Raw genomic sequence first — 21,133 nt, 5'->3', positions numbered from 1 at the left:
GCCTACGGATGTACTGTTAGACATGTAGAAAATCCTCCGGCTCGTCATGAGTGGGCTGATCCGAGGTGAGACCTGCGGTCTGTTCCGACAGGCAGTCACTAAGGACCCCTCACAGGGGTCGTTAAACCCCAGGAACCGATGAACTTAGTGGGATGGATGCCCACCATGCAGCCAGCATTTTCATCAGGCTGATGTCAGGCCTCAGAGTTTGCTGGGACATTCAGTCTCCTGACCTGTATCATCATTTGATTATAAATTAATTTTTTTAAGAGGAGTCTTCCTTTTAGGACAACTTTCCCACACTAGAAATCTATGGTTGCAACCATTTTCTTTCTCAACATGGGGCCAGTTCTGCTACTGCTTCCCAGGGAAGTTCACACAAATGTTTATCGGGAGTACAGTCATCAGGAAAATAAAGTTGCTGATTCATTGCCTTACACCGAAACCCTGTGTTTTTCCCTCCTCTTCCTTCCTCTTTATAAGGAGACACTTCTGAGAAAGAGCACATTTCGGGGACCCACTTGATGGGATGTTTTCTTGGTTGCCTGTTTCTTCTAGCTGTGGACCGTGCTTCTTGTAACGGCAGGGGGATCAGCCTCTCTCTTTCCTCCGGAGGACCACCCCTGTAGGGTCTCTGAGAAGCAATGGAAGTCTGGGGGTTCCTCAGACTGGAAGCGAACGGCTCCATGGTGATGGTGGCCCTGTTAGTGGTCCTCTTGGCCCTCCTGAAGTGGTAAGTGAAGCCCGATTGTTCCAATGTCTGTGACATTGTCAGAAATAGGCTTGCCGGAGCCAGGGTGGGGTATGTGGGAGTGTGTTTTCCTTCCCGTCTAATCTAGAGGGAGTTGAGTATTAACACAGCTTCAGAATTAAAAGCAAACAGCCAGGTTAATCTTTTGCTCAAATGCATGAGATTGAGGTGTCAGGAAAGGCTGGTGATTCAGTGGCTGAGAACGCTACACATAATTAAGTTTGAAGGAGATGGAAAAAGAAACAAATTGGAAAGGTTTGGGGAGATGTATTTCCTTGCTCCCCGTCATATCTTCTCACCTCATTTTTCTAAGATCCTCTCTCCAGTCTGGATTTACAATCGATTCGGCCTCTTGGTTCTGATTATATTAAAAACAAACAAACAAAAAGGCATAGGAGTTGTCTGGCAATGTGGGTGACTTTGCAGAAAGTCATTGGCAAGGATTTCTGCAGGTTTAAGGACGAAGTGGTGGAACTAATTTCCTAGTTTTCTCATATTTGATAGAAGGGAATGGATTCTGATGAATGTCATATGTGCAGTGCCACAAAGTCTGAGATCTTGGAAGGATCTCAAATTTAAACTGAGAGTAGCTCCCTGTGATTTTGTTAATTCAACAGAAGGTTCCAAAGTCTGGATCAATCGAAGCCCCGTGTCTGTAGATGGAAGGCCTCACAATATGGTACGTTTATGCATATTCACCCTGTCGGTTAAACTTATTATAGTTATCCACGCCATCCAAAGCACCTGAATTTAGGTGGCTCTGATTTTTGAGGGGAAAGTGGGAAAAATAATGGAGAACTTGAGTTTGAACAGAATTTCCACTTGTGTTTCCGGTGGTAATAAAGCCTCCTCTAGATTAATAACTGGGAAAGCACTTTGAAAAGCATCAAGCATTATGCAAATGTGAGGTATTATTCTTTTGGAATTTGCATAGCTGAAAATGGAATTCACGTTTGATGTTCTACGATGATGAAATTACTTCTTGGAAATTGGCTCTGAAACCCAGCATCAGTCCCAGTGCTGTCTTGCTTTCTAACTGGTTTAATTATCTTTTGAACTTTTCTATCTCAGTAGAGCTTATCTTGCCTTGAAACCGGCCACACGCAAACCCAGGAGCAAATGCGAGCCCCTCCCCCACCCCACTCCATCCATCTCAGTGTGTTTCTGCTCAGTGGTGTGCTCAGCATGGTGCTGGACACGTAGTGGGTGCTTAGTAGTTGGCAGCCACTGTCACTAACCACCATTTACATAACCTAAACGCAGAGGAGAATAAGTCTTTAGTGCTTCAGGTGTATTTTAAATTTCTCATTAATATGCTTATTAATTTCTCATCAATGATTATGCTCTGACTGTGATACTCAAAGCTGGTCCCACCTGAGGCCTCCAGGTGGTCCCATAGCATTAATGTTTCTATTGTAGACTTTATTACACTTTTGTTTCTTTCTTACTGGGTCTTTTTAATTTCCATATTCTTAACTTCCAGCTCAGTGCCTAGTGTATAGGACGGCCTCGATAAACATTTGACGAATGAATGAGTGAATTGCATACATTAATGTTGTTCTGGTCATGGAAAGGGGCAGGTGTCCTGACTGATAAGCTGGGTGTTTATAATCAGTGTAGATCAGAGAGTCACGGACAATAGCGCCGTACCGTTCAGCAAGGCAGTTGTGCATTTGTAATCTGTTCTGGGGCCATGCTAATAACCTGGGTCAAAGACACAGAGATTAGAGAGAAGCATGAAGCAGAGGTGGTGAATAGGAAGCGAGAGCTGCCTTCTATTTGTTCCAGCAAAAATATTTATTGATCTGTTAATGTGTGCCAGGTGTGGAGTGAGGCTCTGGTACAAGGTCAGACAACAGGAGGTCTGGATCAGATGCCCAAGGTGGGGGAGACATGGAGTTTCGGGAGTGAGCTCGATGTATGGAGAGGATATTGCTGAAGAGAAGGGGGCAGCAGGAGGGACTGGCAGTGGCTGTGGTGCTCCTGGGTCTATCCCTTGATCAGCTCAAGGTCACCATCCTTGGGCTCTCAGTCCTCCTCTTCCAGGCAGGACTCCAGGTAGCCTGTGAGCAATAGGTATCAGCTTGAATCAGTCAGGGTCTCCCTCCTGCTTCATTTTCTTGACACAGTGAGAGAGGGGTGCTCAGGGAGAGCTGGAGGTGGAGACACCCTCACAGCTACCGTGTCCCTAAGGAGAACTTCAGAAGGGTGGTGTGTCCCAAATATTTAAACTCCTTAGTCCTTCCTGTAAGAGTTACAGCTGCCATTGGACCAGGTAAGATTGCAGTGAGAGCCTAGACGCTGGGAAGGTAACACGAGGAGGACTGCCTCTTGTCTACTCAACCAGCCTGTGAGTTCTTTCAAGGCAGGGGGGACGTTCCATATCTCACTGCAATTTGGGAAACTTCTGCCCAAGGCACAGATGTTCTCCTAGCATCTGGTTTAATGAGGGTAAAGTGAAGAAGTACACAGGCATCAGCCCAGCACCCAGGACTCGGCTTCAGCAACTCCATCCCACCCCCACCCTGTGGGGCTGGCAGTTCCATGAACGGTCACGGTGCTGCACACATCTGTGCATTTGCCCTTGATAATCTCCGTGCTTGGAATTCCCTTCCTCCTCTCTTTCCTTCAGTGCCCTCCAGGAGCTCGGGGCACCTCCTCAAGGCAGCTTTTCCGGTTTGCCCAAGGCACTTACGAGCCCCTGCTCACTGCTGTTTGCATCACATCTCTCATTTCCGCCCCTCTCTCGCTCACAGTGCATGCATGCAGTTGGTTCCTAATAAATGCTGGCTCTAATCTCTGCTGGCATCTTTCTTGCTGGTTCTTCTCTTAGGCTTCACATCTCAGCACGAATCTTAATTCTTTCGCCCATGTGAATAACCCTTTTCCGGAAAGCCTACTGTGTTTTCAGTTTGGACCAATGTGGTGTCCACTTTTCTAGCTGTTGCCGGTGTACTGTTTTTGGATCTCCACTCACTTTGTAGAGCAAGACCGTGGTGTATACCCAATAAACACTTCTTAATTATAAAGTGTATGTATGAATTGGGAAAGAAGAAGACAAAAGAGTCACTTTCATTTAAAAAGAGACTGTTGTAAAAAAAAAAAAAAAGGCATCGTATATTCTGATAGTTTTCCCAAAACCACACTTGATACAATTTTTCAATGACAGTCATTGATACTGACAGCTATGGGACTGAGCAGCATGAAACAGGAGACCAGGTCTGCTCCACCGGGGTTGGGGCTGGAGCTGGGTATACAGCTGGGTATGTTACCTAGGACATGGAACATGTGTGAAAGTGCTCAAAACACGTGATAAAACATTTTTAAAACTCATTTTTCTGTATAAAGTTGTTTGAAATTCTTACTTCTGGAAAAGCTTTGATGAAGTAAGTTGTACAAGTTGAATATTGCTAGAGGCAACCTTAAGCACTAGTGTATTTAAACTTTCAAGCACACCTGTGAACTGGCAGCTCTTGGTAAGATGAGGATTTCTTTATTCTTTAAGAGTGTAAGGACTCCCTATTTAATTATGTACAAATCCATCTGCCCAATTCATATAGACAGAAAGATGATTCGTGGTCACCAGGGGCTGGAGGAGGGGCGAAGGGAATGACTGCTGAAAGGTATGGTCTTTCTTTTACGGATGATGAAAATATTCTGAAATTAGATAATGTTAATGGTTGCACAACACTGAATGTACTAAAACCACCGAATCACACACTTTAAAAGGATGAATTTTACGACACATGAATTGTATCTCAATTTTTAAAAAATCCATCTACCCAGCAGAAAAAAGAAAGAAAAGAAAGGAAAAAGAAAAAGAAAAAGTGTAAAGACATAGCCCAAATATTAGTAGTGGTTTTCTTTCAATGGTAGGATTATGGGTGATTTCTTTTTCTTCCTTTAGTCTTTCTGCATCTTCCATATTTCCATATTTAATGAATATGAATTACTAAGCAAAAGGAGAGAAATTTTACTAAGAAGAGTAGAGAATTGGTTCTCTTCAGTGGTGAAGAGGAAAGCAGTTTTATACTTTGGGTTTGGAGGTTTGGGGACTGGGGTCTCACTATTCCCACAGCACAGTAGAACCTACAGGGGGATTTGGACCAATGGGGGAGCTTCTTGGCTGATTAAGCAGTGAGAAAGGCAAACTGTGTTTGTTGCAGTAAGTAGCTAATCAGTCAAAGCAGTTAAACATATAAATATGGTGGAAACCGAGAAGGGCTGTCCTGGGAAGGTAGAAGGGCTTTTAATGCCAAGCTGCATTTAAGTCTCAGGAGCCCTAGACCCAGAGGTATGAATCAAATGGACATTAAAGTAGGAATCAGTCCAGCAGTCCCACTCCTGGGCATATGTCCAGAGGAAAGTCTAATTCGAAAAGATACATGCACCCCATGTTCATAGCAGCACTATTTACAATAACCAAGACATGGAAGCAACCTAAATGTCCACCAACAGATGACTGGTTAAAGAAGTTGTGGCATATATACAGTGGAATATTATGTAGCCACAAAAAGACTGAAATAATGCCATTTGTAGCAACGTGGATGGACCTGGAGATTGTCATACTAAGTGAAGTAAGCCAGAAAGAGAAACAAAAATACTGTATGATATCACTTATATATGGAATCTAAAAAAATGACAGAATTGAACTTATTTACAAAACAGAAACAGACTCACAGACATAGAAAACAAACTTATGGTTTCCAGGGGGGCAAAAGGGAAATGGAAGCATAAAGTGAGAGTTCAGGATTTGCAGATACAAACTACTATATATGAAATAGATAAACAAGGTCCTACTGTATAGCACAGGGAACTATATTCAATATTTTGTAATAGCCTATAATGAAAAAGAATATAAAAAGGAATATATATATATTATATATTTCTGAAACACTATGCTATATATCAGAAACTAACACAATATTGTAAACTGACTGTATTTCAATAAACAAAATTAAAAAAATAGGAATCAGGATGAGTTAGTGTTCTGATCAAGTCTCATTCAAAGATCAGGTTAAATTAAATTGCAATTGGTGATTATTAAGATTTAAGACTACAGTGAGAAAGTCCATCCCTGTACCTGGAATTTTCTTTCTCAGAGAGTTTGCTTTACATGTGGGAAAACTGGATTCTAATTCTAGACCTATATCTAATCCCAGACCATATTTAAAAGAAACCATTGCACCCTGGGATACAAGATGGTTCAACGTATGTTAATCAATAAACGTGATACACCACATTAACAGAATGAAGAATGAAAATCCTGTGATTATCTCAATAGATGCAGAAAAAGCATTCGACAAAATTCAACTTTCTTTCATGATAGAAACTCTCAACAAATCGAGTATGAAAGGAATGTACCTCAACATAATAAAGGCCATGGTAGATGAAAAACTCACAGCTAATCTCATATTCAAAAGTGAAAAGCTGATAGGTTTTGCTCTAAGATCATGAATAAGACAAGGATGCCCACTCTTGCCACTTTCATTCAATAAAATGCTGGCAGTTCTAGCCAGAGAAATGAGGCAAGAAAAGGAAATAATGTTTATCCAAATTGGAAAGGAAGAAGTGAAACTCTCTGCAGATCACGTGAGCAAAATCCTAAACCCTCTACAAAAAACTGAACTAATTAGTGAATTCATTAAAATTGCACAATATAAAATCAACACACACAGCTCAGTAGCATTTCTACATGCTAACAACAAACTATCTGAAAAAGAAATAAAGAAATCAATCCCATTCACAATAGCATCAAAAAGAGTAAAACACTTAGGGCTAAATTTAACCAAGGAGGTAAAAAATCTCTACACTGAAATTTATAAGACATTGATGAAAGAAATGGGAGAAGACACAAAATATATGGAAAGATATCCTGTGTTTTCACAGGAGGAATTAATATTGTTAAAATGTCCATACTACCCAAAGTGACCTCCAGATTTGATGCAGTCCCTATCAAAATTCCAATGGCATTTTCCACAGAAGTAGGGAAAAAAAATCCTAAAATTTGTATGGATTCACAAAAGACTCTTAATAGTCAAAGCAATTTTGAGAAAGAACAAATTTGGAGGCATCACACTTCTTGATTTCAAACTACATTACAAAGCTCTAGTAGTCAAAACAGGATGGTTCTGGAATAAAAACAGACACACAGACTAATGGAACAGGATAAAAATTTCAGAAAAAAACCCAGGCATATATGGTCAATTTTTGACAACGGAGCCAAAAATACACAAGGGGAAGGGATAGTCTCTTTACTAGGTGATGTTGGGAAAACTGGATAATCATATGCCAAAGAATGAAACTGGACCCTAATACTAAAAACAAAAACAAACTCAAATTGGATTAACAACTTAAATATAAGACCTGAAACAATAAAACTCCTAGAAGAAAACATAGGAAAAAGTACTTTGACATCAGTCTTGGCAATGATTTTTTGGATGTGACACCAAAAAAAAAAAAATAAAAAAGCAACAAAAGCAAAAATCGATAAGTAGGAGTACAGCAAACTAAAATCCTGTGCACAGCAAAGGAAGTAACAATGAACGAACTGAAAGGCCACCGAGTGCCTTCTAGATCTAAACTCCATGACTGCTTCATCTGTTGATGATCTTGCTCGGGGAGGTGCTGACCCCAGCTGCTGCTGGTAGGAAACAAGTCACGTGAAACACAAAGGATCTGCTGGTGACTGTGCCTTCTCTTACCTAGACACCCTACTCTTCCTCAGCGGCAGTTCCTGTGGTGCTGAGTGTCCCGGGAGCCAGGATACACTCTCAGGAAGCAGCTTTTGGGGGCCTCACTGTAGCTTCGTGCATGATCCTTGCTTCTCACCTCCCAGCCCCAGTCCCTCAGCCTTTCTGGGTCACCAGCCAGTCAGAGGTGGCTTTGGAAAGCAGGAAGTTCTTGGGCTGGGTCTTGAAATGCAGGGAAGAATTAGCAGAGGGTAGAAATTTCCGATGGGGAAGCATCACAGGTGAAGTCAACATCAGTGTTTGTAACATTTGGTGGAACAAGCCATTAAGAGTGTGAATGAATAATGGACACATTTTAGAAACACATTTGAAAGGCTGTGGATAATTTCCAGTGCCCCAGAGCATCTAGAGAAGGATGCACACTGTTTCCCTTTTTTATTTTTTGTACTTTTGTGTAGGATGAAATGGATACTTTGGTTTAATAATTCAGTGATGAGCTTGGAGATAAAATTGAGCCCGCTTATGAAAAGTAGGTCTGTGTTTCCTTGAGGACCATTTTCAGAGAATATTATTTTTTGTTTCCTCTCTTTTAAATAGTTATACACAATATCCCTAGCCTTCTTCTCGCTGTATTGATTTTCCAGAATGAGAGTACGAGGTGTGACTATAAAGTAACGTGACTGATTATTTTAGCATACACACCAGAACTTATACAGCCAAATGAATTTTATGACCTTCAAAGGCATTTCCCTGATAGGCTAAGTCTTTACTGCAGATATGCCTTATCAGAAAACACATTCTTAGCACTTTGCTCTGGGAATGGTCCTTGGTGTGTGGATGCAGTCTTCCGACTGCCCTCAAGGCAACAAATCATCTTTGTTGAGAATGGATTGATTTTTTTAAAGACAGCCCAAATTTTGGCAAATGGGTGATTAGACTGGATAATATTATTTTTAATCCAAAACCAAATGTGATTATAAAACAATAAGGCTTGTTGTTCTTTATTGAGAAGTTTATGAGCCGGTTCTAGAAGCCTGGGGATTCCATTGGGTCAGACTCATTGGGGAGATGAGCTGCTCTTAGTTTAGTCTAGTTTTAAAGGGAGCAACAGCAATAATCTTAATGCTTATGGCCCAACTGTCTCTTATCTTGTAAGGAATTCAGGCTTCTGGAATTGGTGGTGTCTACTCTTTGGGCAGAGATGAAAGAAGAATCTCATTCATTCCATAAACAAAGCAAACCGTCAGCTTTATGTCGGTGCCTTACTGAGCTGTTTGAGTAAATGCTTGGTGCCGCCTTCCCTGGGAGGACAGGGGCTCTCCCAGAAATAAAGCTACTGAATGCACCCTCCCTTCCACTCCTGAACACCATACTAAATAGGCTGCCATTTGCCATTAAGGGTAGGTGCTTCACCTTCGGGAACCTGGGTAGTGTGGCAAGGATTGTTTCTGCTTCCAAAAATAATGTACATCTGGGCAAGAGGGTGAGACTTTGGGGAGAGAAGGACGGGGGCAGGGGCTCACTCTGCAGTGGATTGGCGCTTCAATGATTAAGAGCCACCTTTTTCTTGTTTTACCAGAAATTCGTGATGCTGCACAACATCCTGGGGGCTGGGGGTGGGGGAGCATCAGCTGAATGGGGAGACCCCCCCAGAGGTCCGGCTCTCTCAGGTGTCCTTGGCCCCCTGGTACTGGGCCACCCTGCAGGGCCATCCTAAACCTCCAGGTGACCTTGCAAAGGTGTGCTTCTTGGGTTTCACCTCAGCAGACAGCAATTCCTGAACATGGTCCCAGAGAGAGGACGGCCCTTTTCTTGCTCAAAGGTTTCCTGGGAAGTGGTGTCAGAGATGGCAAGAAAGAAGGCCAGCCTCTGCCAGTTGTAGCTTCACCCCAAACCCTGTTTCCCAAGCACCGCCCAGACTCTGGGGAGAGCCAGCGCCGTGCACCAAAACCAGCAGCTGTCCCCGCCTTCTCAGCTAAAAGGTGCCCCCACATCCTTCCCTGAGTTCTCTTCCTACCTGGCATAAACGCCCCCTTTCCTGACACTTCGCACATCACAGTCCCTGCTGCCTGAACGCCCTCCCTACCCTCTCTGTTCCAACTGAACCCTACCCATCCCTCAAAACCTTGTCCAAACGTTGCTCTTCCTAAGGTCTCCTCAACCCGGCCAGCCCTCAGTGAGCCCGGCCTCCCTGGACTGCCCGCAGGGCTTGCTGTCTCGCCCGCTGTCTTGGCAGTCCCTACGTTCTTTTATGGTTTCTGCCTGCATCCTATCTTCCTAGCCTGATGATACGGCTCCGAGGAAGGGGGCTGAGTCTTAAGCCAGTGAGCGCCTCGTGCATTGCAGCTGCTCAGGACAGGTGAATGGTCACAGGCCTGCCCCAGGTAACCGAGAGGGCGGTGCTTCCAGACAACCGCTGCTACCTGTGTGTGCAAGCATTGGGTGGGGGGAAGGAGCAGTCTCCCTCTGACTTGCACACTAGTGACACCGGGTTCTCAACACCTGGCAGAATGCCTTGCACGTGGCTCCTTTGAAAGAGTAAATCATTCTTCTACTGCCTCATCGAATGCTGAAGGCTTTCTGACTGGTTCTACCTTACTGATGTGCTGTGGCCCACAGTCCCATGAATTCATAGACAATGTAATTGTTACATTTGGAATCGAAAAGCAAGGCTTGGATGCAAAACCAGAGGGCGGGAGAGAATGCAGGACACAGCCATTTAGAAGATGTGGTGTGTGTGGAGCACAGAGCACCCAGTGTGTGTGCGGGTCTTCTGACCACGGGGTGGGGGATGGGAGGCGTCCAGCCCCAGCAGAGAGGTGTCATCAAAGGACAAAGACTTCCTCCCTCACTGTTTCATTACATGCTAATCCCCAGAGTTTAAAGCAATGCTATCTAAACTCTTTACCAACAACTATTGTTTATATTATTTCCTCATAGGTCCCATGTTCTATTGTCCAAACAACAATGTATATTTAAGGATTGATGGATTGATTTTCCCATTTTAATCATTCAAAGACAAGCTGATGGAAGCTCTGCCAATGAGAATAGTGATCAATGAGAGAACCAGCACTAGGGTACCAAGTTATAATTCTACTCCAAAGCAAAGAAACTTGACATTTTAGTTAACCTGCACTATCTTATTGTCAATAAAGGCACAATTTACATTTTGGCTCTTTGAAAATATCTCATGTACCCCTTTCTATCTTTGCAAATCGATAGGCATCTGGGAACCCAAAGCTGTAAGCACTGGAAAGTATAGTCAGTTACACATTTAATGGTTTGAACTCTACCTGTCCACAGAGAGCGACCAAAACTGGTAGCATCATCTCATGATACAAGGGGTGAGAAAGGGAGGCAACTAGGAAGTTCTCAGGAGAAATGTGGCATCATGGACATCAGAAGAGCCTTTATAGTTGAGGGCTGATACACTTTTTCCACTGGATGACCTTGGGCAAGTCACTCCATTCTTGCTAGTGTTTTCACTGATAAGAGATGGCTGACAGTCCCTGTCTTTCAGCAAATGGCATCTTTCCGCCTAGTCCCCCAGGCCAGCTCTCCCTCACCCCCGACAGTCAACCAAGTTTCGTTTTCTGAATGCTCCTTGAATCATTCTTTCTATCTGTCCTTCTTGTACTGTAGTTCAGGACTTCAAGAGCATCCCTTGGCTGGAAATAGACACCCACTGGTTTCCTTGCCTCCTGTCTTGTGCACCTCAAATTTGTTCTTCAACTCTGCAGCCAGAATAATATACCAGAATCTCACCATTGCTGCATAAAATGCTTCTGCCGCTCTCCCCACCTAGAGAGTGAAGTCTCCTGGGCTGGCACAGCAGGCCGTCTCTGACCTGGTCCCATTCACTTCTGCATGTTCACCCCCTCACCTCGCACTCTGCTCTTGGGTGTTCTCAGTTCCTTCCACACCCCACGCTGTTTGCCATCAATTTCCTTCTCTCTACGGGGATGCTCTTGGCCCTTTCATTCAGGTGAGAGCTTCTGCATCCCCTGTTCTCCCGTCCCCACCACACCTGGTACCTTCTCTCTCTTCCCACTTCCCCGGCTCCTCCATCAGAAGCTGAGCAGGACTGGGTCTCACTCAGATTTCCCCTTATGTGCCCAGCACTGTGGCTGGGGCACTCAGTACATTTCTCGTGGGTAATAGGCACTTGATTATTTGTTGAACAAGGCTGAATTAATAGAGACAGTATATACCCAGCCATAAAAAAGAATAGCATAATGCCATTTGCAGCAACATGGATGGAGATTACCATTCTAAGTGAAGTAAGCCAGAAAAAGAAAGAAAAATACTACATGATATCACTTATATATGGAATCTTTAAAAAAAGACACAAGTGAACTTATTTACAAAACAGAAACACAGACACAGAAGACAAACTTATGGTTACTAGTGGGAAAGGGGATGGGAAGGGATAAATCGGGAGTTTGGGATTTGCAGATACAAACTGTTACATATAAAATAGACGTACAGCAAGTTTCTTCTGTATAGTAGAGGGAACTATATTCAGTATCCTGTAGTAATCTATAATGAAAAAGAATATGAAAACAAATGTATGAGCATGTATGACTGAAACGTTATGCTGTACACCAGAAATTGACGCAACATTGTAAACTGAGTAGACTTCAATTTAAAAAAAAGAGACAGACAGTATATAGGATTTCGTGTGGCACATGCTTGGCATATACAGACACAAATACATGTTAGTTGTTCTTTGCTGCTATAAATATCATCATACAGAATTTCCATTCATTCCTGGCTGCATTCCACTGCAACCAGCTACCACCCCCACCTATTACATAACAAAATTTCACTGACTTGAACTCTGGATCTTAATAAAAGATTTTGTCTTTATCATTCAAGCGAGACTGAACTGGTTGTGGGTTGAAGTTTGTTTCTGCATGATTTATGAGGGAAGGATTGCTAAACAAAATCTTAGTGCAAAGGTGACTGTTGAACCCATTTGGGAAGATAAACTAGTCTCCAGCACTTTAGCCAACGTCAGTTCATCAACGCCACCTTCAAAAACATACTAAAAACACTTCATTCTTGGCTCCATTTTCCCACTTGTATAATGGTCCAGAGCTTGGACTTTGGAACCAGACTGCCTAGGTTCAAATCCTGGCTCACTCTGTGAACTTAAGCAAGTTTGTAAGGTCTCTGTGCCTCAGTCCCCCCATCTGTAAAATAGGGATAATAATAGTGCTTACCTCACAGCATGTTGGGAGGATTAAATGGAGCAGGGCTGGGCATGGCTTGTGATGCGTGTTAGCTATTGCTACCCCACTGGTAACGTCAGGCTTGTGCTCAACAATAATCGGATAGGCGCTAGGTAGGTAGATGGTAGTTTTTATTTTATTTTATTCTACTTACTTTTTAACACCATTTGGAATTCTCACATTTCTCACATTTGGGGCATTTTTCGTTTGGTCTTTGTTTCATGGATTGACACTTGCCTCGCCCTAGGCTTTGAGAACTTGAAGTGTAAATGATGCATAGCAAATCAGTGAATAAGTCCTGTTAAGTTCTTACTCCACTCGCTCTTGTAGACCAGACCTCTGGTTTCCTGCACACTCTTGTCCAAGCCGCTGCCTTCATTATCTCTTCATTATGACATTGGAAGTGTTTATTTGCAGGTTCAATTCTCACCCATCTTAAAACATACAAGTGAGCCAGCCAACCAAGCAACCAACCACCTTGTCTTTGACTGTGTCCACCCCAACCACTCCTCCCTCCCACCCTTCCCTTCCCAGCCAAGTCCCCATGCTTCCTCATTTTCTCACTTCTCATTTACCCTTCAGCCCTGCAATGGGGTCTCTGCTTCACTGTTTACTGAAACAACTCTCTCCAAGGCCACCAATAATTCCTGGTTCCTAAAGAGAATTCACAGTTCCCAATCCTTCCTTTTCTTTAGTGCTTTGCAATATTTGACTCTGGTATGTTTAGCCTCTTACTATTGGGTGTATGGCAGAGCCCTCAGTTGTGTAGGTGTAGAGAAAAGGCTGAATGCCTTGAATATAATTCACTGGCCTCATTTTATAGATGAGGAAATGAAGGTCTGGAGATCTTCAGTGAATTGACCTGTATTGGTCAGCTATTGCCATGCTAATGCCGTGTAACAAACCACCCCAAACTCATTAGCAAACCATTTATTTTTTGCTAATTTATTTTTTCTCATGGTCTGTGGGTTTGCTGGAGTAGTTCTGTTCCAGGCTGTGGGTGGGGTTCAGATCTACTCCACATGGATTTGTAATGGAGTGCAGGCTGAAGAGGATACTTCAGGAAAGTTTTACTCCAGATAGATCATAGAAATGCAAGAAATGCAAGAGGAAATAAGCCATATATCTTAAGTGGCTCAGCCTAAACTGGCTTAATATCACTTCTGCCCATATTCCTTTGGTTACAGCAAGTCACATGTCCAAGCCTAACATTAATGAGAAGACTCCACTGTAGTGGGAGTTACTTTAAAGCCATAGGACCAAGGGTGATGATGTAGAATTCTAATACATGAAGAATTGGGAGCGATGATTCAATCTACCACATGCTTGAAGATCACTCATCTGGGTTCTGAGCTCTGACAAAGCAGAAAGAGGCCATGAGCAACTAGACGAAACAAAAATAAAAACAAGGAAGAAATAAAACAAAAACCTAAAGCTAATGGAAGTTTGGATTTTTATTGTAAATAACAACAGTGATTTCTGAGAAAAGAACAGACATTGATGGGGAATTTGCCAGCTGAGACACTGAGACAATGAGTCACGGGTGGGTCTTTGTTGTGGAGTCATGATCTTGCACCAAGAGGGCTAGAGTAGAGTGGTGAGCTCAGTGTAGGGGCTTAGCTTGGATCCGGGCTGAGCCTGGGGATGTACCCAAGAACTTCGAGCTGAATAAGTGCTAGAGGTCAGGAACTGACTGACGACTGAACTACAGCATCCTTCTCAGAACAACCCGAGAGGAGCAAATATTGATTCAGGAGATGGGGAGGGGAAGAGAGCAGCTGCCACATAAAGGACCCAAGTCCAGTCTGGAAAAGCAGGATTGAGGGGAGGCATTTCTGAAATCCAGAAAAGCAGAAGAAGCCTGAATGCAGACAGCCTAGTGTGTGCACCATTTCCTGAAATACAACAACCAGGGGACACCCTTGTAGACTGTGAGCTGTTTTGTTTGAGACAAATTCATTGTTCTATACTTGGCAATAAATTTATATATGCTGTTAAGTGAAGAAATGGCTATGGCTGAAAACATAAATAGCTCCAGAATTATTTTAAATATTCTCATGGATGTTAGGGCCCTACTGGGTTATTAAAGAAAAAATATGTTTTAGACTTATCCCTTGACATTCCAGAAACTAAGCACTGGTGTTGGCTAGTGGCTGAAAAAAGCAAGGGTGTATCCCAGCATCACAAGGCCTGTTAGACAAGGCGAACTCAACCTGGGCGCTTAAAGATAAAAAGAGATTTGTATCTCACTCCTATGCTCCTCCCTGCCCTATGCTTTCGTTCATTCTCTAGGAAGTTGCTGGTGAATTTCAACAGGGAGATGCTCTTGCAATCCAAAACCAGGCACAAAGTTTCACTTCCTTTTTCCCTATAAAAAGGGTATGCTGATATGCTGACTCAAACAATCTAAATATAGGTTTGTTCACATACTAATAACAAATACCAAAAAATCCACACCCCAATAGACCAAAGGGAAAAAAAACACCAAACGACACCAAATGAACACACCCCACAGCACAACATTCAAAGTGAGCCAGGGAAAAAATGTTTCTGAATTCGTGTTTTCTTTCATTAGAGTATGCTTCTTTCCATGTTGCCTCTTCTGGCCCTAGGGTGGACAGGAAGACCTGTGTTGTTGTTGGCTTTCTCCATGGCTGCTGACAGCTCTGATGTTCTCTGCACTGGGTTGAGTAGTGCCCTCCGCCACTTCATGTCCACTTGGCACCTCAGAATGTGAACACAGGGTCTTTGCAGAGGCAACCAAGATGAGTTCATGCTGAATTAAAGTGAGCCCTAACCCATGACTGATGTCCTTCTAAGAGGGAATTTTGGACCCAGAGACATGGAGAGTGAGGATGATATGAAGACAAAGATACTCAAGAACATTATGTGCGGATGGAGGCAGAGACGGGTGATGCATCCGCACAGGAGCTCCGAGAATCGCTGGCAACCATGAGAAGCTGGGTGGACCACGGGAGGCTCTTCCCTCGGAGCCACGGAGTGAGCCTGGGCCCACTGACATCTTGATTTCAGACTTCCGGCCTCCAGAATTGTGAGAGAATAAATTTCTGTTGTTGGAAGCCCGCAGTTTGCGGTACTTTGTTACAGCAGCCCCGGGAATTGACTCCAGTCTCTTTCCCTCACTGGCCTTGCTGAGCCCAAACAGAGCAGTCAGGGGCCTGGCCGGAGGCTCGGGCCCATTAGTCAGACTGACCAGGCCTGGCCTGCAGTCTGACCACTGACCTGGGCCGGGTCTCTAAGCCTCTGTTTCCCCATCTGTATAATAGACATAACAGGGATGCTGGAGGAGATTAAAGGCCACAGTGTTTGTAAAGTGTTTGGTACAGAGCAAGTGCTTGGTAAATGTTAGCTATTGTTAGGTGTATGGTTTCCACCTCACTCCGAAATTTCTCTGATTTTACTTTTCCAGTAAAAGTCAAGTAGATATCGATTCTCTTGGGGATGTGTCATGGCACCTGGCACAGAGTAGGCACTAAAAACATCTTTATGGAGTGAAGAATGAAAAAACTGACCTCTTGTTTCAGTATCTCATCACAGGAGGAAGCAGCTTACAGACTTGGTAAGCTTTAGTACCCAGCTTGAAAAACCCACAGTGAAACTTTGGGAGGACGTACTTTGATTAAATTTGTTCACACGGGGGTATAGGTGACGTGGTAGCCAGCCTCCAAGATGGTCCCTCATGATCCCTGCCCCCTAGCACTCACACCGCTGCACAGTCCCCTCCCCCACTGTGCGAGGGTCAGTCGGGTGACCACAGCATGTAGCAGAGATGACAGTACATCTCTTTTAAGACTAGGTGATAACATCTAAGGCTTCCATCCAGGGCCCTCGCTCTCTCCCTTGGATTGCTTGTCTAGGGGGAAGCCAGCTGCCATGTCGAGCAGCCCTCTGTAGAGGCCCACAGGGTGAAGCCTACCAACAGCTACCCTAAGTGGGCAGGAGAGGGACTCTCTGGGCCCAGGCAAGCCTTAGCCCAGCTGACAGCGGGACTGTAACTTCACAAAAACACCCTGACCCCAAAACACCCAGGAAGACTTCTCCCAGATTCCTGATCCTTGGAAACTGTGTGGGATGATAAATGCTTGTTGTTTTAAGCCACTTAGGCACTGGGGGTAAGGTGTTCCTCAGCAACAGATAACCAGTCCAGGTGATGAGACAGGAATGGCCAGGACTGGGACTGAGAGAGGACTGTACTGGCAGGCATTAGAAAACACAGGAGGCAGGCAAGAGGCCAAACCCAGATAGGTCAGCCATGGGGAAGGGTAGACAGGTTCTGTGGGTCTGTGCATCTGGTCCAGAGCCCAAGAGGGTGAGAGCCAGAAACAACCATGTCATTGAGCAAAGAGCACTGAGATCTTGGCAATCTTCTTAGACCAGAGTCTTGCCTTTTGACATTATTTTATGAAATTTTCAGTTGGACCTTCAGTTGATCACTGCAGCTATGAGGTGATCAAAGGCCCATGAGTGTACTTGCCAAGAACTAAGTTCAAAGATTTGGGGGTTACAGTAACAAACAAAATGCAAGGGGATTATAAACATTTTTGAAACACTCACAGTATGCTTTTGTTATTTGGATTGCCTAAGCTCTTTAAGTCATCCAACAAGCTGGAAGACAGAATTGGGTTTCCTAGGCCTGATCCAGGCTATTAGGCAGGTCATCGTGCAATAGAATGGTGGAAATACTGGCTGGGATTATGAAGACATATCTCAAATTCAACCGGCAAATATTTTCTGAATGCCTACTAGGCTAGATGTACTCAGAGTCATTCTGTACACATAGTATAAGCACCCAACGCCCGGATACTACCTATGGCTACTCAGAGATACTGAAACTCAACTGGCCAAAGAAACAGCCCCTCTATTCTTTGTACAGGCCCGGTCTTCCTTAGATTGACCTGTCCTTGTTTCAGGTCTTGGGGTCCTGCTGACTCAGTGGCTAATCTGCTCAATTATTCAATCCCAGGGGATAATAGAGTCCTGTGAACGGTGTCTGCCTTTTCATAGGAGCTTCAGAGCCCTTACTCCACAGAAGTGAGCAGAGAGGGCCTCCTGCACCTCATGCCTCATAAACAGGTTGCATTCTGGACAATTTGCTTCTCTACAAATTTAAAGTGAGAGACATGGAGGCTGCTTGCTAAGAGCACAGACTCAGAGCCACACGGCCTGGGTTCAAACATCAGCTCCGCTACTTACTAGCTGTGCAGCCTTGAGTGAGTGGCTTAATCTCTTTGATCCTCAGTTTTCCCATCTGCAAAATGAAGGTGATCATAATAGCACCTCCCACACAGAGTGTGAAGAGGAATAACTGAGTAGTGTGAGAAGCTCTGACAACAGCTCCTGGCCACTCAAACGTTCTGAAACATTCTGAAACTGTTCACTATTATTATGCAGGATACAGAGGCAAGAGCAGCCCCCTCTGCCCTCTCTGGGCTCACATTTAATTGTCTGTTGGGGGTTCACCCAGGGCAGATGTCTCTCTTTCACAACAACTAAAGGGTTCTTTAAGGACTTCATAAAAACAAAAGGATTAACTACAGATGACTAAGCCCACATGATGGAAACAGAACCAGGTACAGTAAATAATGAACTTAGGCAGGATTACATTCTTACAAACAATACACTGAGTTCTCCTGCTCTTTGTTTGCAATCCTTCCATCAGTACGGAGCCAGTGGCCAAGGAAAATGTCTCCGTGTATCCAGGATAGTCTGGGTGGGCTCCTGGAGGAGGTGGCCCAAAGCAGAAACTTGACGAATAATCAGGACTTGTCACGTGGAGAAAGAGGGCAGGTACATCAGGCAGAGAGGAGTGTGCTAGAACCAGAGTGAGGTTTAGCAGGCACCTGGGGTGCAAGATTTAAGGAGCTAGAAGAGCAGAGTCAGCACCTGCACATCCCTGGGAGTGAGTGCCCAGCTGCCTCACTTGCCTCACTGTAGTCTTGGCCCTGGAGAAGAGCACAGGTAAGAGCCTGGAAGGGTACAAGCTGGTATAACTGGAAATGTCCAAGTCAAGAAAGATTGCCTGAGTCTAAAGGTGGGGGGACAGAGATCACTGGGAGTGAGGCTGAGGAGTCAGGCTGGGGTCAGATCATCAAAGGCCAAATAAAGGAGTTCAGTGTTGGTCTAAAGTAACAGGTAGCCAATGAAGAATTCTGATCTGGGCTACAGCATGATCATATCTGCATGTTGGCAAGATTCTTCCGGTACTAGTATGGATGGCAAATTGTTGGATGAGAGAAGAAACGAGGTTGGGAGGCCAATTTAGGGCTCTGTTGAAGAGTCTATGCACGAGGGAGAGACAGTGATGGCCTGAAACAGGGCAGTGCCAGTTAGAAGTAAGAAGAACTCACTGGAGAGATGCTTTGAAGGGAGAATTGAGAGGACTTGGTGATTGATTGGAGATGAGGGTTGAGAGGAGGAGCCAAAGATGGCATAGTTCAGAAGCCATGGGGAGTTACTAGGTAAGATAAAAAGTATACCATAGGCACTTATCAGGGCATCCCCAAGTCCAAGGGAACCAACCCCCAATTTGATTTCCAAAGGACACACTCCCTGGGGGTTGGGATGTGTCTTACCCTTTGTATGGTACCCATACAATATATAAGTATCGCCAACCTGAGTTGAGTGACATCCAGACTCTATCCCTTCATCCTGCTCATTGGCCTCCAAGTGAGCTTAAGGTTGTCAAAGTCCTTTGAAAGACAACTGTGAGCTGGGATCAGACTAACACACCAACATGGCCAACCTCCCATTCTGGATGCAGAACCCCAGGGCTCTGATCTGCGCATGTGACCTGGCCTGGGGCTCTGGGAGGTAGGGGGAGGAGGAGGTAGAGGGGTTGTGAGGGCCTGTCCAGTGGCTGGGGACACTTCAGCTGCCTGTGAAGAGCCTTATGAGAGACAATTTGGACCAGAAAGGCAGCTGGAGGGCACTGGGTTCTGAGCTACGGCCCAGAAAGGCTGAGGCAGCAGAGCTGGAGGAGGGTGGTGTCCAGTGGCCTCCCAGTAGCCCAGCCTGGGGCGGGGGGAAGTGTGAAGGCTGCAGGCTGCAAGTGGAGGCAGGCACTGGGAGGAGCTTCCTCTGACCCAGGCACAGCCGCACACACTGAGCTGGTGGTCAACTAAAGCCCTCAGATCCTTTTCTATGAACCTCAGGGAAGCCGGGTCTCACACTTCCTGCTCTTGAGAAGTTTGGAAAATAGCAGCTCTGCTTGCATTTCCCGACATTCTCAGAAAAATAAAGGGAATAAAAAAGCAAGTTTGAGCTCTTTGAAACATTAATTAAAGACACTGTAGTTTCCTTATTTAACTGAGGGTTGCTACCTCATTTGGGATTATTAGCAAAGCAAGACAGCCTTTGTTGTGCTTGACAAAGTGATTAATTCAGACGCCAGGTGAATTTTGGCTTTCTCAACATCTTTTGATGTGCTAAGATTCTCCAGTGAGGGCAAACATCATCAATTACTTAAACAAGCCGATACCGTGAGAGCACAATTATCAGTGAGGCCAGTCCACTAATTGGCAGCTGAAGAGATAGAAATGAACTCTTGGCTCTGGCCTGGACCCTTACCTGTCCAGGAGCAGTGAGAGTCCTTTCAGTTGTCTTGTGGCGCTGCTATTGCTGATCTGGAACGACCTAGTTATTTTCCCACCCCTGCAAAAATGCATCTTGGGCGACTCGTTTCTCTAGAACCCAGAAGCTGCATATGGCTCTCTGATGAGACACTTCCTCCCCTGGGCAAGGATGTAGAACTCAGCTTTGGGGAAGCACAGAAGGGGTCACAGAAGCAAAATTCTTAACGGAAGTTGGTAAGAAGGTCTTTGTTGCTTCTTCCCACTCAAGAGCTATACTCTCCAGCTCCTGGGACTAGCAGGATGAGGCGGGGACTTTTGTAGGATGCTATGTCTGGGCTTATAGTTTCCTGATGCAAAAGGAATTCAAGGCCTAAATAAAGAGGCAGCTTTTTGTTTTAAAATATAGGAACCTAAAAAATTAACTCGAAGTTTAGAAACATAAATATATTATAATAAATTCAATTTTATTTTATTTTAAAAACATTCATTATACATGTATTTTCCAATGCCCTAAGCCATTATTTTTCCCCCCTCTCCCCACTAGAAGAGAGGTTTGGGAGGACAGTTTTATGCTGCATTTATACGTCACTGGTTTTTCTGGTGAGGAGGAGGAAGCTCAGTCTAGTTAAATTCAGTCAAATAACCAACACTTAAAAAAATCCAGGAACATGCAATGGAGTAAAGACAGTCTCTTCAGCAAATGGTGTTGGGATAACTGGGTAGCTGTACGTAAATCAGTGAAGTTAGAACACTCCCTCACATCATACACAAAAATAAACTCAAAATGTCTTAAAGAATTAAACATAAGACGAGGCACTATAAACCTCTTAGAAGAAAACATAGGCAAAACATTATCTGACATAA

The 21,133-nt window shown here is 44.3% G+C and overlaps 1 protein-coding gene across 2 annotated transcripts in view; it reads left to right on the top strand.

Moving 5' to 3' along the window:
- The first annotated feature begins 479 nt into the window (after positions 1-479).
- Positions 480-21,133, top strand: part of TBXAS1 (thromboxane A synthase 1) — a 141,952-nt gene continuing 121,298 nt past the window's right edge. The window contains exons 1-2 of one of the 2 annotated variants that reach the window (XM_064487306.1): positions 480-733; positions 1,369-1,430. In XM_064487306.1, the coding sequence (XP_064343376.1) occupies positions 1,411-1,430 (20 nt within the window). In that variant the 5' untranslated portion in view covers positions 480-733; positions 1,369-1,410. The remainder of the gene's footprint in view (positions 734-1,368; positions 1,431-21,133) is intronic. The other variant, XM_010983188.3, reaches the window with a different exon arrangement.

Source organism: Camelus dromedarius, chromosome 7, assembly GCF_036321535.1.
Source record: "Camelus dromedarius isolate mCamDro1 chromosome 7, mCamDro1.pat, whole genome shotgun sequence".
Classification (NCBI taxonomy): Eukaryota; Metazoa; Chordata; class Mammalia; order Artiodactyla; family Camelidae; genus Camelus; species Camelus dromedarius.
The sequence above is the reverse complement of the archived record's forward strand: the minus strand, read 5'-3'. Positions and strand labels throughout refer to the sequence as shown.